The sequence below is a fragment of the Phaenicophaeus curvirostris genome, chromosome 20 (assembly GCF_032191515.1).
Source record: "Phaenicophaeus curvirostris isolate KB17595 chromosome 20, BPBGC_Pcur_1.0, whole genome shotgun sequence".
In the NCBI taxonomy this organism is placed as follows: Eukaryota; Metazoa; Chordata; class Aves; order Cuculiformes; family Cuculidae; genus Phaenicophaeus; species Phaenicophaeus curvirostris.
Window position 1 is genome coordinate 9,043,061 of NC_091411.1, and position 18,003 is coordinate 9,061,063.

Below are 18,003 nucleotides of genomic sequence, written 5' to 3' on the forward strand. Positions count from 1 at the left end.
TTTGGCCTTTAAGCTGAAGGAGGACCTTTTCTGTTTAGGGTTCATTATTAAGAACTCGGTTCCTAGTTAGCGTATTTCATTATTCAGAGTTGACCTTTTTTGTGTGAATGGTTTGACTGATTTTCTTCCTTTGTACTTTTTTTGTACAAAGTTGTTTCAATCCCTTGGGTAAGAAGTAACATCAGGAATGAAATGAACTTTGGTATTTTGTTAGTGAGAAAATCTGTGAAGTAGCACATGATGTATTAGCCTCACAGTGTCCACTATGCAGGATATCTGCAGTTGAAGATAAGAATACATGTCTGTGCAGAGGAGACCTCTTTGTGTACTGAGACTGGTTTTACTGATAATTTGATCTGTTTTTACTGCTGCTGTATGTGTCTATTGAAATAAAAGCAGCTGTGCCAGCTGGGAGCATGGCTTTTATTTTCTATCTATGCTGCAACAAACAACTGTAAGGCAGTAAGGTAAATTCTTCTTACATTTCACATAATCAGCAAGTTTGCTGAAGTAATTTATAATTGTTAGAGCCCTATATGGAAATGAACTTAAAGGAGAAAAGCATCTTGGTAGTGTCATCATATTTTCTGAGGTTCAAGCTTGCTTAGGGGTTAATGTCTGTTAGAAAAATAATCTTGACTTTGATCTTCTAAGAAGTGTTTTCAGATTTGGAGGTTAGGAACTGAAAGAGCTTGTTTTACACATCTCCTAAGGCTGAGTTCATATCCTTGAATCTCAAGGCTATTATAGCATTATATTTAGTAGAGTCTTACTGAAATATTTTCCTTAACTTGATACTTCTGCATGCAGATATGTAACAGAGCTTGCACGTTGCAAGAATTTGATCAGACATGTGATGTGAACATCTCAAGAAGTGTCTTAGGGTGTTATTTGAGGTCCTGTTAATGTTGAGGATTCTGTGTAGCTATAGAAAGCTCTCTATTTTTCATTCTATGCAGGCAATGGATTTGCTGAAACTTCATCATCCAAAAGTTTGTGCTTATAAGGAATTGTTTGTGACTTGGGATAATGAGGTGAGAATTAAATGGGGTTGGTTAAATGGAAACATGTGGTTAATGTTGTAGGTGTGTAACTGCTCTTGCAGACTTAATTTGGGGTAATTGGTGTAAGATGCTAAATGTTGAAATAAGTTTGCTTTTTCAATTCCTGAATAAACAGGCTGAAAAGCTGTGAAGACACGTGGATTGGAGCCCATCACATGGCAGTATTATGTGCTGATTCAGCTTCTGATCTGAATCACTGCAATACTGATTCTCCCACCTGTGTGAAAACCCTTTCATAGGAGACTATAGGAAGCTAGAAACCTTGACTTATTTAAGGATCTTATTCAGTGCTCTGGAAAAAATTGTGTTGATTTTACGGATATGTTTGACTTGAATTGTTCCATATGGCTTCAGATAAGATGCTTGATTATGCCTTTCTTTTTCAAAAACCCAAACAGCAAGCTTTCTATATTTTCTATAAAAGAAAGTAAATATCTCCTCTGTGAGAGAGGTTAATTGTTTCGGAACACCTTGGTATTGGTGAACATCGCATTCACTGATCTGACCAGGTGCTTTATTTAATCTTTCTTATTGGATGTGTAATTATCTGCAAAAAAAAAAAGGAGACAATTTTGGTGTAATCTTTTATTACAGATATCATCCCTGTTCCTCTGCCTGGTAATGCAGCACTCGGGCCACGGAGATCTTTCATCTGTAATCAAGGAAAAGAGGCAGAAGTCAGAAAAAATAACAGACGTGGTAAAAAGTACAGATGAGGCATTTGGCTGAACGGATGGTCTTACTGCTTTTGTTTCTTCTGTGTTCCCCCCTTCTCTAAGTCCTCCCCAAAATCTTCAAAGCACAGTGTTTTGCTGAAGGGTGGTTTTGGAAGCTATCTGCCAAAAGATTTCTGGAAGTTACTGTTCATCACACATCCCTGTGTATTCCCCTCAACAGGTGATGCTCAGGTTTCTGGGACAGATGGTGGATGCTTTGTTTTATATACACAAACAAAACATTTTCCACAGGTGAGCAGAAATAATTTCTTGCTCTGTCACTGTTCTTTGCAGTGATTGGTGGTTCTGCACAGCTGTTTGCTCAGATGTAGTGAATTTTACTCTTCAAGAGGGGAGAGTAGGAGGTAGAAAGTCTGGATTTCATATATAGTTTTCAGTGACTTCTGAAGTAATCTATTTCTTGTTTTGTCATCTCATTTGAATGAGATGTTATCTCTTTTTTTGAATGTGATAGTATTCCAATACTAATTTTAATATTAGAATATTGACAGTCTCTTAATGCTTATGTGGACAATGTCTCTTACTTTAGATACACAAGTATACAACTGTTGCATTCTGTGTTCTGATAAATGTCACAATCAAATTTTAAAGCGTTTCTAAGTAGAGGGAAATTGTATTTCAGTTGATTATCATTTATATTGTTTAAAAAATGCACAAACAAAAAGCCCCAAACCATTCACCATCCCTATCATCCATCCCACTCCAAAAAAAACCCTCCAAGCCTTCTGATGAGTAAAGGTGCTGGGAAGCTGTTGTTATGTATCATTGCACTCTAATTTCACAGGCTGACAGAAAATATTTGTGTTGCAGAAATCTCAAGCCATCAAACATACTTGTGACTGGTGAAGCATCCTTCATGCTTAGCGACTTCAGTACAGAAACACTTATGACAGATGAGATGAAATGGAAAATAAGAGTGGAAGAAAGTAGATATTTGTTTTACTGTATTTTTACTTGATTTTTAAGATTCAATTATGGTGACTATTTTTAGTCCTGAAGTAAAAAAGCAGCCAAAGAGGGAAAAATTCTTTCCTCCCCCTTTTCCATGTTACGCTATTTGACCTCTAAGGTATAAATGGGATATTCATAGGCAGTTGCCTGCAACATTGTGTTCACAATTGAATAGTGTAGATGTCTGAGTCTTGACACTCTGCAACAGATACAGTTGGAATCCTTTTAGCTTGTAACAGAATGCAGTAACATTTTAAATTTGTTCATTGGTTATAATGCTTTATAATCTGTGGTATATATAATCACCAGTAAAAAATATCTCATCTCTGCAGAGTATCTCTAAATTATTTTTAGACATAAAACAATTGCCTGCAGTTCATGCATGTGCAATCAAAAGCTGTGTATAGTATGATGTCAGCAATGTTGCCATGTGATTCTTATTTCAACAGATAGCAAGTCTTGGATGGCTCCAGAAACATTTGTGTTTTCTTTTACTGACAAATCTGACATCTGGTCTCTAGGCTGTGTTCTGCTTGACATGACAACCTGCTTTGTTCTGAATGTATGTAATAGCATTTCATTACTGATTGAAAATGTTACGGGCCCACCAGGATATCTATAAATGAGTGTGTGAAAGCTCTACTGATACTGTGCTCTTTACAGGCGCAAGAGGTAATTTCACTACTGCAGGATATTAGAGAGGATACCAGCCGTCTTGAGGGAATTCTGACACTAATGCAAAGTGAAGATAATGGCTCTTTGCCTTTATTTCCAATTTTATTTATGATGCTGCAGATTCAGCCCAGCATGAGACCTGCAGTAAAGTGAGTTCTGGATGCTTTCTCTTTATTTTTTTGTCATACACTCCACCTCCCTTCACAAAGCTGGGGATGTTAGTGACTGTGTGAAAGATTGAGTCAAGGTTGCTGATCTACTGCCTTGACAAATTAAGTTATTAAAGTCAAAGACTTGGTGTTCATTCAGAAGTGGGAATTCTGATGTGTGTAGGTGTCCTTTTTTGAAGAGTTGCATTATAAAATTGTGTTATACACAATTTTACAAGTGATTAACTTGAAGCATAAGCATGGGTTGCTCAATGTGAGCTCTTTTATTAGCCTTTTTGAAATAAAATGTGTACATTTTGTCAAAACTAATCCAGTCTTTGAAGGAGGATTATTAGCTTTCTTATAGAAAAATGAAACAAAGCCTGTAGAATTTCTTTTGTAACTTGTTAGTTCTAACTTATTGGTACTGCTTTTGTCCCTTGTGATTCTAGGGATCTGATTGATGTTCCGTTTATTCAGGAATGCTTGACTGTTGCTCGTGCTTCTTCAGTAAATCTGAAAAAGTCCTTGCCTCCCAAAATAGTAGATACATTCCTTGAGGGAGGAATCGAAAGTGTTCTAGGTAATAAGGAAAAGTTTAATGTAATAGTGACTTTCATAGGAAATAAACCAGTGTGTTATATTCTCCATGAAAATGAATTATTGGACATTCATTTTAATTGGCATAAAATGGAGTGGTGTTTGGAAGAATGATCACTATGCACCCTTCTCTATGACCTCATAAGGTTACCACCCGTACTTATGGCACAGCTTAAATGAGGTCAGAGATTGTTTTTTACAAAACTGGGGAGCTCCACTTATTTTGCCTGATTTCTAACATTTAATCTTATTGGCCAATTTATGCCAACAAAGGATCTGCTCCATTGTTTTCCTTCTAAGAAAGGAAGATATTCTCTTACTCTGAAAAGGCTATCAAAGGCTATTAAATGCTTTTTAATGCATTTAAAGCTCCTATCCCTGCTCTGATTGACTATCTCAACAGGTCCACAAAATACATTAATCCCAAACTCACAGATGACAGAGATGAATTAGAACACCTTAATATTTAAATGTTTGATGCATTAAGGATAGCTTTTTCAATTACCACAAGGTACATTAATTTCATTTCTATTCATTTGCATCTTGCACCAAATACAGAAAATTTGAGTGCTTTTATAAGTGTTTCTATCAAATGGTTAGAAGAATTTTCTTATTTTATGTAGAATCCATGCAGGCTTTCTGGGATATAGAAGAAGTACAGGCTCAAGCCATTCAGCTCCTTGCCAGCTTTGTAAGAGATAAAAATGGTAAGGCACTATTTATTCTGCTCTTCCCCTGCATTTTAAGATAATAGGAAGAGGAAAAGGAGCAATAAGGAGAAAGAATCATTTTTTCCTTAGTTGCCTATATCTTTAACTGTTCTTGAAGAAATCTTTCCTCAGTAGTAAAGCAGTCTTTGGTTATCAATAACAGAACAAATAGATCTTTGGTTTCTCGTTCGGGCCTCCTGACTGTACAAGGTCATGCACGCATCTAGCTGACTTGTTTGGCAGTTCCACACCGTGGCTTACCATAACCAATGCTCAAATATTTGAAAAGGTGCTCAAAATGGATCCCTAAAACCCATCCAGAGTTTCCTCAACGTTTTATCATCTGTTTGTGGATTCACTGAATAGCTGCATTAGCTATTCCGAAAGCTCAAAGCCGTTGTGGAACTAGGAGACCTGGTGAAATATGTTCTTCCACAGCTTCTGAAAATCATGGATTTGAGCTCATGCACAGCATTCTGCCCCATGACTTGCTACGTGACCTGTGACCAATGCAAGTGTGCCTTAATGAGAAACGTGCTGGCAACACTTAACTTTCATAGCCTTCTAGCTTTCTTTCATGAGAGACATTTCCCATAGAGACTACGAAATTTATTCTGTATTTTTCTATCTGTACTTGTGTTTTGTTCTTCTTGATTCAGGAATGTTTTTCTGCCATATCACATTGTCCATAGGGACTCAGATTTATTTGAAACTGCAGCTCTAGTGTTTTAGAGCGTAGATACCCACTGAGCATTCTAAGCTGTGTAACTGAATGTTGTCTCAATTTTTTTCCCCACAGCCTTGCCCTATCTGCTAAGGTTCACAGAGTTGATCAGTTTTGCCATGAAAACTCACATAGGTTCCATCAAGCTACAAGTAGATGGTTGCAGTTTACTGCTTGAAATTCTTAGTCAAGGTACAGTTACGAGACTTCCAACTTGTGCTGGGTAATACAGCTTAACTCTTCTAAAGTTAGATGTAGCAGATATACTTTGAAATAGGTTCAGTAATTATTTTAGTGGATGAATTTAATAGAGGAAGTTAACCAGCTTTAAGTCTGGATTCTCATGGATTTACTTTGAGACTGGCATACATGATTTCTATTCGTGTTAATTTTAAATACAGGTTACTAACCTGAGGCTGCCAAGCTTATGTCATGTAGAGTGTTACTAGAGTGCATAAATAAGAGACCACAAGCCTTCTGGCATTTGAATTTCAAACCATAGAAGTATAGAATAATATTTGGTCTCTTATGTGGTACCTTCTATCACTTTCTTGGCAATTTACCCCAATAACACCTGATAAGGATATGAGCTTGAAAACAGTAAGAATTGTTTCAGGAAAAGAAGACTTTAACTTTTGGATATGTTAAGAAATTCTGTTAATTGAATGTGTTGCTTGTGATGACAGTGGGGAGGGGGGTCTGACTTCATTCAAAGCCACTGAAATATTTGTTCTGGTCAAATGTTTGCTTTTGACAGCTCTAGAACAGGATGTGGTGATGGCCCTGGGTGAGAACGTGGCCAGCTCTGTGCTAGAGACAATGAGAAAACACACTGAAAATGAAGAGTTACTTTTATTGGCCTGCACATTACTGATGATGATATCAGCCAGTGGTGGGTCACCTTGCTTGTGTGTGGGGAATATTCTTCTGCTTATTATAATCCTACCCAAGATATAATGCAGAACGTGTTACTTTGCTGAGATGCGGATGTTTGTAGGTATTCAATAGCAGTAATACTGACAAGATCAACTAGATATTAGTAAGATAACACTCCTGGAAGTATACGATAAGCTGCTGAGGCTTTGGGTGCTTCCAGAATTGTGTGTTAGAATGGTCTTGTGGTTGATCTTGTTTTGGTAATAAATATAAACTGAACAAGTTTGTAATTGGGAAAATGAGTGCATAGAACCTGGATTCATTCTTTGGCTGGGCCATGGTGACTTGGAACCATTCTTCTTAATTCCTCTACTTTGGATTTTCTCCTGAGACTTATTACTAAATTTTTGTAGTATGTCTTACTTGTTTTTAGTGTCAATTCAACAGTTATCAGAAGACTTTTTTCCTAAATGGTTACAGAAGGATTTAGCAGCAAGAGGATAATTTTAAAAAAAAAAGTAGGAAGTGTCCTGTACAGTTAAGCTTGCTGTCTAAGACCAAACTATGTTTGTATATTCTTTTCTAACTCTGATGCTGAGGTAGATTGAATTGCTAAACAGCAAATAACTTGAAACCCAGTAATTTATACCCCCTAGTTTTCTGATGTATAAATTTTAGAGTTATAGGGGAAAAAGTATGACCAAACATCCATTTGAAAGAATCACTTGTGCTGAACGCTGTGCTTAAGTGCATCTTACTAAAGATTTCAGTCTGTTTTAATGCTTTCTTTTGTTCAGCTGATGGTATCATGTTACTGGTTTGTTGCTGTTTAAATACAGCTAGCAGTGCTGTCTGTGAGGACAGTGAATGGGACAAAAGTATCAGATTCTATAGAATTTCTTTGTCTTTGCTTTTCAGAAGTTGCTGCAGAAAATCTAAGGAAAGTTGGGGTAATTCCAGACCTTCTGTCAGTTTTAACAAATTTTATTCATAATGAGAAGATCTGCCTCTCTGGCTGCGCAGTCCTCTGGAGCTTGGCTGTGAGTGGTAAGCAGAACACAGCAAGTATTGTGCCTCGACTCATGTGACCGAAAGGCAGCAGGTATTGTGCTTAATTGAGTTCAGACATTCCTGTTGCTGGGACAGGGTTTTTCTTTGTTCTCCCTTTCTGGAGAGAAGTCTCCTCAGCACTGCTGGAATAACTTTGTGGTCCACAGTTAAATGAGAGGAAAGTGAAAACTAATGCAGATTTTTCAGCAATCCTTTTTCTGATAAGCTATCAAAGTTAAATCTTTACTGTTTAGGCCTGTTAATAGACTGTTCATACTGGCTTATGAATGCACTACCAGAAATGAAAGGAGCATGCAGTTTCTGGTTTGTCAGCTGTGTGGTTTTGCTCTGTTCTTAGCAGAGGGAGTGCAGTACAAACAGCATATTAGATTAGGTATCAGAATACCATTTGGAATTAATAGCTTCTTATTTCTTTGCATAACACTTCTCTTGGCAACACTGGGCTAAATATTGAGTTGGACATCTAGAGGCTTGCTTTTCCAAAAGAACGTGTAATTGGCAAGGTGGGAAGCGTAGTCTTCCTGTTGCCTTAGAACTAAACCAGAATCATCCTACAGTCCTGGATTTTTAGGGAATATGTGACATGTTCTTGTATAGGCATGTGGTGTAGCCATCAAGGAAGGCTGAAAGCTCTGCTGTTGCCTATGCTAAAATAATATTGCATTACGCCAATGCCATCACCAACTGAGGTTTTACTGATATAATTTCATATACAATATATTTACAATATTATTACTTGATGAAATAACTGATGCATCTCATTTTTGTTATGGTAACTCAGAGAATAATGTAGACCAAGCATTGCTGACAAGTGCTGTCCCAGTTACCTCTGCCATCCTTCAAGAGCATCTTCAGAATGGAACAGTTGCAGAGTCTGCTTCCTCGGCTCTATGGGCGTTGTCACTCCAAGGTGTGTTTTCCCTGTCCTGTCCGTTGTCCACAGAAAAGGCTGGTAAGCTGAACACATCTGCCTGTCAGGGGCGATTGCTGAAATACAGGCTGCTTGGCCTTAGCAGGCTCTGCAGATGGCAGCAGAGTTAGGAACTTGCATCCTCTCTTAAGCAGTCTTCTGTGCATTTGCTCTAACCCTCCCTAACGAAGCTCATTTTGATAAGCTGTAGCAATTGTATAGCTGGATCCTGCTGGTGGGTGCTGTAATGCTGCTGTAATGGTGGCAGCTACAAGAACCTTGTGCAGAGCATTCTCTGGTGCTTCTATTAAGACTGAGAATCCTGCTTCTCTTGCTTCTTTAAACACTTAGTGTTGTGCAACATGAGCTGGGAGGTTTGTTTTTATGCCATTTACTTTGTAAATTGGGAACAGTATTTCATACTGAAAATTCTTATCAGTGCACATGGTAATGAAAAAGAAATGTTCTTGCAGTCTTATTCTAATTTATTCCTAAAGAATGTTGCCATATGTTTACCTGCTGCCTTGTATCTGTAGTCATTCCACTGGGAAGAGCAGAGTCGAACACCCTAAGCAGTCTCGCTTCTAGAACCCACCAGCAGTATATGTTGAATATTCAGGACTTTCCATTCCTTTTGGCTTGGAGAATGAAAGGGGATCTCAAAGTATCAGAACCTTTTCTTAGATGTCAGGATCAGCTCATGATAAGACTTTATTTGGCCTCTCCTACTGTAATGCAGGCTTCCGTGTGCTTTCTTTAACTTTTATTGCATATTTAAAAAGTCATTTCAGAAACAGGAGGCAGAAATTGAAATGCTGATGCATGTTTTAAAGGCTTTTGAGTATACTGAAGTTTTAGGGGTTTGTGTTTTTTAAAGGTTGCTTAACTGAAGATGACTATGAGCCCACAACAGCACTTCTGCTGGATGCACTAAGGACTAACCCAGAAAGATCAGTTCTGGTGAAGAATGTCTGTCTGGCGTTAGCAAGCCTTCTAAGGCTGTCTGGTAACATTCTGCAATTCTATTTTTGTTAATTGCAAATCAGCTCAGAAGTGGGTTTCTTTTCAGTTCAGAAGTTTTTAGTAACACTGGGACTGACATCTGCTGAGTTCATCTTTTCTGGTGGGACTGGAAGAGGGAATAGGGAAATGGGAGGTGCAATTCTATTCTTCCCATGGACCTAGCATGTATGTAAGAGAAGTATAGATAAGCACAACCTGATCTATTAGGAACTGGAGAGTCTTGTTACTTATTTGATGATGAGGTTTTCAACTGTGTTAAAGGGTAGAGCTCAACCAGTGTGAAAACAGTAAATGTGAAAATCGCTTTTATGCATGACAATTCTATATATGCTTCACAGTAGCTTTTAGGAAGGTTGAAAATAATGGACATGACTTCCTGGAAAAATATTACATGTGTGCTAGCTGGGGACTGGAAAACAGATAAGTCAGCCTGCAGCTACCTATTAGCTCAGTAGCATTTGTTTTCCTTTCAGAAATATCGGCTTTGAGATTTATAATGGATTCAAAAGGCAGTGGAATAGACCTGATTAAAGATTCCTACCACGTTCACCTTGATGATCCAGAAGTGGTAGAAAGTATCTGCTTGCTGATTAATGAGATGGTTCAGTATGGTGAGACGGTGTCAAGTCTCCTCCTCTCCCCTACCTCCAAAAGACAATAAGGTGTAACAGCCACTGCTCAGGGACATGTTCATTGCTCTCAGGAAAGGAGGATTAATTGAACTGGGAGTTCATCCCCTTGTTTTTGAATAAATGCCCCTCTGATGTTAGTGTTACTACTCCATCTAATCTTGCCTTCTGTGTAGATGTCCCCTCCCTGCTCTCCTTTAGCTCCTGCCTAACCATTAGCAGTTGTAGCCATGGACTATCCTGTTTACATTACAGATGAGGTTGTGCTGGACATGCTGTCCCAGAAAATGGAAGAACTGCTGTCTGAAATAAAAAGCCATATTCCATCTAGCATGGTATGTAGAGGTTATTGCAACAAAGGGCAGATGCTTAGTATATTTCTGGTTATGGATTTTATCATTCTTAAATAGCTGGAATTACACAGTGCAGATTTATGTGTATATGGGGTAAAGAGTGAGTTGGTAGTGTTCCTGACTACTGCAAATAAGTAGCTGGAAGCTATTTGCTTTAAGCTGTAGTTTTTTTTAACACTATGTTCTTGTTTCTTGTAACACTGCATTGTATTTTACTACATTCTTCATACTAAACCAGGCTAAAAGGAATTCCAGTGATTCTTGTACATGCAGTGATTCTTGCTTTATAAGTGACACCCTTAAAAACTGAAATAAATGCTGTGACAGTTTGCCTTAAGATTTAGCTTGTATTACATTCCAACAAGTAGTTAAACTGAAAACTGTTGAAACACTAGACACAAACTTACTCAAGCTATTTAATGTGTTACAGGAGTGTTTCCTTTGCAATAGCTTGCTGTCAAGGAACCAGCATACAAGTTTCTTCATTAACCCAATAAACCTGGTTTGCTCTTTTTAGCCATGCACTTAGCCTGCTTAAATAATTTGTCTCAAGGACAGTTACACACAAACTTGCTCTCTGGTGTCTCCTGCTGGCTTTGCCTGCACCATTTTAATGGATTCTGCAGCTGTAAGGTAGCCCAGAAAGAGTCACACAAGAGAAGAAAGCTCCCTCTTCTGTTGTAAATGTAACTTGTTGTGTTCCCTACATCCCTTGCTGGCAGACAGAGAAGACCAGAACACTCTTGTTCTGGCAATGGTGTGTGACATACAACTGCTAAACCTCCCAAATCCACTCCTCATTACCTTCCAGTGGCAATTTAGATGATTCAAATTGCAACATTTGTATTCAGTCCAATAATTACAGTTGCTTAGGATTTGAGAGTCAGACATGTTGAAACCACGAGTCACTTTAAAGGCCTATGTTAGACACGGGTTTTTTATTAATAAAGGGATATAAAAATAAGTGAGGCAACAACGTAATCCTGTGTGACAATTCTCATTTCTCTCCAGGAGATAATGACCCTTGTCGATGCAACGCTTTTGAAACTTGCAGAAGTAAAAGAAAAACTCGCATAAGAGTAAGACTTGTACCCTTCTGGTTCAGGTATAAAAGCTTGGATCCTCCAGAAACATTTTAAAAGATCGTTATCAACAGAAAGATTAATACTGGGCCAATAATACAAAAGCAGTTATATATTCTGTTTATTTAGGTACCACAACTGTGAGACTAACAGCAATAACAAAGACTTCACCTTTGTTTGTAGACTTTAAAGTATTTGAAATAAAGATTTTTAGTCTTGGGAGTTTCAGAGGAGTGACAGTTTCTTCCTTCATCTGTTGTAATGTACACTTTTGTTAACTAGATGTATAGTTGCAGAAATGAACTGATGAAGTATTTCAGATGCAGGCATCTACTTGTTTAACTCAGTAGAAGGTGTTAGACATGGGTACCATCCCGATAGGGGATGCCAGTGGGATTCTTGTATGGCAGCAGTCATCTGCGAGGTTAGGAAGTACTGTCTTGACTCATTTTATGAAGTTGAGGTCTCTATAAACTTGCCCTGGAATGTGAGATGAAACCACCACATGCTGTAGGTACAATGTGGAATAATTTAACTCTTAGAATTCTTGTTAGGTTTGTTCTTAATAGCAGCTTCCCATTTCTTTTTCTCTAAGGTGTAGAGTCTCATGGCTGCTTGTGCATCCTGAATCTAAAAGGTAACAGAACAAAAGGGTAGCTAAATGGAACGTAACTGACACAGTTTAAGAATGTTATTATTAATAAGCAGCTATATATTCCATCATTTTACCATACCCTTTCCGTTAATGCTTCATAATCTTTCTAGATTTAGATTCTGTGAGTAGTGGGCAGAGGATGAATGTGCATTCAGCATTTGTCACCCACCACAAGGCTATGCACTTCTCTTTCTGATCCTGACTTGGAAAGCAATAATGAAAAAAACACTTTTGACACAGTACCTTGGAGGTAACCCTCACAATTAGCCCTGCTTTTTCAGTTCATTCCTCTTGTATTATTTTCCTTCCTGTCAAAAGCAAAGAACTGCTGAAATTCAGTAGCAGGCTCTCACGCTATTTTATCCAACCTGCCATAGTACAACAGTGCACAATGCTGCTTTTAAAGTAGGTGGGTGATACTTGAGAATTACTTTTTTTCCCAATGATCTTAAAATAACAAGAATTAATATTTAAACAAGATACAGTTGCCTTGTGCAAAAGCGGCTTATGGTAATAAGGAAATAATCCCAGTGGTGTGAGACACAACAGTAAGTAAGGTGGCAGTCCTGCTGTGCTCTGGGATCTGAGCAGAGCTTGTTAACTTGAATGAAGTTACAGCTTTCTAGATTGAACCCAGATCCCAGAGTTAATATGCAGTACTTTGTGATCTACCCAACTATATATGTTCAGGTGAGGTACATACCGAGCAGTGCTCTGATGTCTGTACTTGAATATTTAGCAGTTTCTCACACAGCAGTTTCAGTGATGGCCGTGAATGCTAGAAACAGAAAACACAGTCATGCTGTCTCTCATATATGTGTGTATATATATATTTAATTATCAGTTTAAGTGTATTCCTTGCTGAAGAACATCACATCTCATCTTCGACTGATGAAATGGTAAGAAGAATTCATGAATTATAATTTATGCAGGTGCTGCTGAGAATTTATTTCGGGTGCTTTGTTGAGAAAAAGAACCCGAGTATATACTTAGGAAACTTAAACTATCTCCCTATAATCTGAACCATTACTCCTGCAGTCCAAGCAGAAACTCAAAGCCATCTATTTGTTTTAACTCACTATGAAAATCATACCATAAGATCGTTGCATAAGCCTTACTGTACTAGAACTGTGCTGACTTTGAAAAGCATTAAGAAGAGTGTGCAAAGAACAGGAGAGCTGCTGAATTTTGTGCACAGTTACCGGTAATACCTGTTATTGATGTATTTCAAACACCAAGTAAGTGTTTGAAGAGATCAGTGTTTTTCAAAAGACAAAGCAGGCAGGCATCCCTGATCCAAGCAGGAAAGAAAGACCAGGGTCAGCTAGGAACAAGTGGAGGAGTGAGCCAGCTACTTGAGCATCAGTTTCTCACCTTGACTCTCTGCTTAAAAGGCTTGTATCTTTGTGTGTCACGTATTTTCTTCTTAGGATGATCAAGGAATAGAACCTAAAAGAAATAACATTCAGTCTAAAGAGTTCTGGTGCTTGGAAATTTACACAGCTGAATATACAGCTTCCTGCTCTTCCCTTCCATCTGTTATAAGGGATAGCTCAAAACCAAGAACAGACAAGAGCAAGATCACCCGAACACCAGCTGGATTGAAGAACCACAGTTCCACTTGGCATGAGAAATGGGAATGAATCTGGAGGCACCACCCTTGGACTGCACCTGCCATGCTGGGTACAGCATGGCTTGAGACACCTCCCTCTGGTAGCAGCTATTGGTGTAGCATGAAAAACTGAGGTAATAGTGACAAAGCTGTAGTTTCAGGTGTCTTCATCTGATCCAGAAAGACAGATTAGAAGCTTAATCTTAAATTTTTGCCTTCATAATTACAAATCTGCAGCGCTGTACCTTTAGATCATTGCGTAAGGCATGTCCAACTAAAATCCTTCCATTCAGGATGTCAGCAACCTCCTTCTGAACAGTTTTAAAATCTTCACCTAAAAGCACCACACAAAGAAATGTTCTCCATTAGCTGCATAATCCAACTAAGCAAGCTACGCTGAAAACCCTGCCTCTTTTCTCAGAAAACAATTGTATCCTTGGGACTGCAGCTGCACAAATCTGTGCAGTACACTAAATCCTCTGCTTGTTAGGATAGCACAGGTTATTCCATAGAGATCATAGCACTAAAAGGAAATAAACCTCTTATTATTATTTCTATGCTATACTCCATGAACTAATTTCTCCTAGGGCATTAGGGACTGCTCCATTAAATTGTTACTTGTGATTTTTTTTTTTTTTTAATTAGTATTCAGACTACATTTTATTTTCCATTTCCCAAACTGGATCTATAACTTTCCCAAGCTCAGCCAGTGTGGCTTCTGGGGTGGCCTGGCAAATTTCTCCCCCTTTCAAGAACATTCCTGGATAAGAGAGTCCTACCTGTGTTTATGTTCTCTGGGCGTATCCCACTAACAGCTGTTCTGTAATCAGTCACCTCCTCTGTAGGTTTGACATACTTGTCATAAACGCACTTCCCAAACTGATTGACGATGGATACACGAGCCACAATGCTGTCCTCGCCCTTGGGTCCTACTCCCACCATCTCACAGTCCATGGCTACAGCTCGTGTCAGCCTAAAAGACAAAAGACAGCTTGGTGTGACACCTCTGTTTCAGGGACTGCAGAGGGGGGTTCACAAGGTTTATGCATTGCTATGAATGGGGAAAATGCAATTTGTCTGTTAGCAGATGCAGGGAGATGTGAGCTTATGCTGTGCACCTGCAAATCACAGTTATTAGAAGATAATCTCAATGCCTCTGCTGCCCTCCCACCTGCTGGAATGCCACTCACCCTTCCGAAGCCTTTTCTTTAACCAGCACCTGTTCCACAGACTGTTTGGATTCACCTGTTTCAAGTCCCAGATTTCTTCGAGCGATCTTTGCTGCTTCAGGTCCTATTGCTGCTTCAATATCTTTTGGATCGACGTCATCAAACCAGATTTCAGGCCTGGTAAGTACAGATTTAATTACGTTTAATGGTCTCAAACCAGTCTTATATCTTTATACCATTGGAAAAGTGTGTCTATTTATTTTAAATAGCTCTACGAAAATTAGCCTAGTACTGTGACATAAACAGGTTTGTTGCTATAGGGGAGGAGTAGGGGCAGCGTGGAGCTTATTTCTCCCAAAATTTAGTCTAGAAGAGCGCTGTTGTTTTAGAGTTACTGCTCTGTGCTCCCTAGATACACCTCCCACAATAAATATTCCCATACGTGTCTGGAAAGTACTCACTCTGTGGGTTGCTGCTCTGTATGTTCTTCAGCTTTCCTCCTCTTATGTTTTATATCACCTTTCTCTTTTAAAATATCACTCTTCTTTTTCTTTTTGCAGTCTTTTCCATTGCTCTTGGTGCCATTTAGATTCTTATCTGTTGTGACCCCCTTGGGTTTTGACTTTGCCAAAGGAAGACTGTCTTTAGCAGAACCACTGTCTGTTTCATTTGTGGATTTGGAATTTACCACATTCCCGTTGCCATTGAGAGCTGCGACTTCTCGGCTTTTCCCTGCTTTGAGCTGCTGCTTCTTTTTGGTGAATGTTTGACAGGTAGAGAGGGACTTGTCAGAGTCATTTGCTTTTTGTTTCAGTAGCTAAAATGACAAAAAAAAGGGAAAAGAGGATTATTTCCCTCTGTTTCTGACCCTGACATCGCTCCTGAGGGCTCCTCATTGGCGAGGGAATTGCCTGGACGGGGTGCCTGCCTGCAGCACTTTATTTATTGATACAAAATGATGATTTATTTCAAAAATTACTATATGCTCGCACTCAGAAACCACCAACGTGGTAGCTCAGGCAGCCCCAGCCACGTACCCCTTGCTCCCCCTGTTGTAGTCCTGAGCTGCTATGGAGAATGCAGTGTCCATACTAATGCCTAATCTAATCATAGAAACAAACGAACAGAAAAGTCCTCGTTTTATGATATTTAAGGGGACCCCCTTAAGGCACTGGAAGCTGCTCTAAGATGATCACCTCTGCGACAAGGCCAGGCTGAGACCATTGAGGGGGTGCAGCCTGGAGAACAGAAGGCTCCGGGGAGACCTTAGAGCAGCTTCCAGTACTGAAAGGGCTCCAGGAAAGCTGGGGAGGGGTCGTTTAAAAGACGGAGTAGATGAGGTGCTCAGGGATGGTTTAGCAATGAACAAGGAGGGTTGGACTCGATGATCCAAGCAGAGTTTTCCAACCTGGTGATCCTATGATCTCAGTCTTTAGGGTCCCTTCCAACCCAAGCTACTCTATGATTCTCCACGGTAGGAGGCTCGATCCCCCCGACTATCCGGCACCGCATTAAAGCGATTGCCCGCTCCTTAACGCCCGCAATCGGCGCCAAGAAGTTCCTTTCCCCCATCTCGAGGCCCCCCTCACCTCCTGCAGCGCCTTCCAGTTGGAGGAGAACTCCTGGGGGCTGCGGGGGGGAGCGGCCGGCGCGGCGGGGCCCTGCGCTTCTCCACCGCTCGCCTTCTCCCCCTTCTTCCTCCTCCTCCTCTTCTTCCTCCTCCCCTCCCCGAGGGCCGCGGGCTCCGCCGGGCTCCGCTTCGCCATGCGGGTCCCAACCCAGCCGGGGACACCGCTCCCCCGCCGGGGGCCGTGCAGGCGCGCACCGGCCCGGCGGGAAACAGCCACCCGCGCTTTGGTTCCGGGGGATGGAATGACCGGGGGGTGGCGGGAGGGGAAGCAAGGGGACCTGCCCCAGTGAGAGCCCAGCACGTGTTGTGGGTTGGTACAAGAAGCATCAAAATGAGGGCCATGAAGATCATGGAATGGGTTGGAAGGGACGTTAAAGCCCATCCAGTTTCATCCCCTGCCATGGGCAGGGACACCTCCCCCTGGATCAGGGGCTCCAAGCCCCATCCAGCCTGGCCCTGAACCCCTCCAGGGATGGGGCAGCCACTGCTTCGCTTGGCATCCTGGCCTCCTCACCATCCAAGTGAAGAATTTCTAATAATGTCTGGTCTAGATCTACCCCCTTCCAATTTAAAGCCTTTCCCCCTCATCCATATTATAGAATCATAGAATCACCAGGTTGGAAGAGACCCACCGGATCATCGAGTCCAACCATTCCCATCAATCACTAACCCATGTCCCTCAGCACCTCATCCACCCGTGCCTTAAACCCCTCCAGGGAAGGTGACTCAACCCCCTCCCTGGGCAGCCTCTGCCAGTGCCCAATGACCCTTTCTGTAAAGAATTTTTTCCTAATGTCCAGCCTGACCCTCCCCTGGTGGAGCTTGAGGCCATTCCCTCTCGTCCTGTCCCCTGTCCCTTGGGAGAAGAGCCCAGCACCCTCCATGTCCTTGCAAAGAGCCCTTCCCCGGCTTTCTTGTACCCCCTTTCAGGTACTGGAAGCTGCTCTAAGATGATCATCTATGCTATGAGGACAGGCTGAGACCATTGGGGTCGTTCAGCCTGGAGAAGGGAAGGCTGCAGGGAGACCTTAGAGCAGCTTCTAGTACTGAAAGGGGCTGTGGGAAAGCTGGGGAGGGATGCTTTAAAAGTTTATCTAGTTATAAGATGAGAGAGAATGGCTTTAAATTGAATGACTTTAATTTAGGCTTGACATTTGGAAGAAATTCTTTATGATGAGGGTGATGAGGCCCTGGCCCTGGTTGCCAAGAGAAGTTGTGGCTGTCCTGGAGGTGTTCGATGAGGCTTTGAGCAACCTGAGCCAGTGGGAGGTGTCCCTGCCCATGGCAGGGGGTTAGAACTGGATGGGCTTTGAGGTCCCTTCTGATCCAAGCCATTCTATGCTTCTATGAATCAGTTACTATTACATAAAGTGAAATATTTTG

General features: G+C 40.6%; 2 protein-coding genes across 2 annotated transcripts in view; one reads left to right on the forward strand and one right to left on the reverse strand.

The window, feature by feature from the left end:
• The window catches only part of STKLD1 (serine/threonine kinase like domain containing 1), a 13,584-nt gene extending 1,980 nt beyond the window's left edge, over positions 1-11,604 (forward strand). Inside the window, exons 5-20 of the mRNA XM_069873642.1 lie at positions 960-1,034; positions 1,659-1,763; positions 1,962-2,032; positions 2,612-2,727; positions 3,202-3,314; positions 3,416-3,576; positions 4,029-4,159; positions 4,800-4,883; positions 5,686-5,802; positions 6,368-6,502; positions 7,405-7,533; positions 8,339-8,467; positions 9,345-9,473; positions 9,964-10,101; positions 10,375-10,454; positions 11,484-11,604. Coding sequence (XP_069729743.1) covers positions 960-1,034; positions 1,659-1,763; positions 1,962-2,032; positions 2,612-2,727; positions 3,202-3,314; positions 3,416-3,576; positions 4,029-4,159; positions 4,800-4,883; positions 5,686-5,802; positions 6,368-6,502; positions 7,405-7,533; positions 8,339-8,467; positions 9,345-9,473; positions 9,964-10,101; positions 10,375-10,454; positions 11,484-11,549 — 1,779 coding nt within the window. The 3' untranslated portion in view covers positions 11,550-11,604. The remainder of the gene's footprint in view (positions 1-959; positions 1,035-1,658; positions 1,764-1,961; positions 2,033-2,611; positions 2,728-3,201; positions 3,315-3,415; positions 3,577-4,028; positions 4,160-4,799; positions 4,884-5,685; positions 5,803-6,367; positions 6,503-7,404; positions 7,534-8,338; positions 8,468-9,344; positions 9,474-9,963; positions 10,102-10,374; positions 10,455-11,483) is intronic.
• REXO4 (REX4 homolog, 3'-5' exonuclease) lies at positions 11,396-16,803 on the reverse strand. The gene is made up of 8 exons (XM_069873325.1): positions 16,580-16,803; positions 15,452-15,807; positions 15,012-15,167; positions 14,601-14,794; positions 14,067-14,155; positions 13,584-13,658; positions 12,913-12,987; positions 11,396-12,184 (listed from the first exon to the last, which is right to left on the reverse strand). Exons 1-8 carry the CDS (start codon positions 16,754-16,756, stop codon positions 12,086-12,088), a joined length of 1,221 nt encoding a protein of 406 aa, XP_069729426.1. The 5' UTR covers positions 16,757-16,803; the 3' UTR covers positions 11,396-12,085.
• Positions 16,804-18,003: the final 1,200 nt, after the last annotated feature.

Coding starts and splice junctions, on each gene's coding strand:
- REXO4 (XM_069873325.1), bottom strand. CDS start 16,756: ATGGCGAAGCGGAGCCCGGCGGAGCCCGCGGCCCTCGGGGAGGGGAGG. Junction 15,808..16,579: donor ACTGGAAGGCGCTGCAGGAG/GTGAGGGGGGCC, acceptor TTGTCATTTTAG/CTACTGAAACAAAAAGCAAA. Junction 12,988..13,583: donor CTTTTAAGCAGAGAGTCAAG/GTGAGAAACTGA, acceptor TTCTGTTTCTAG/CATTCACGGCCATCACTGAA.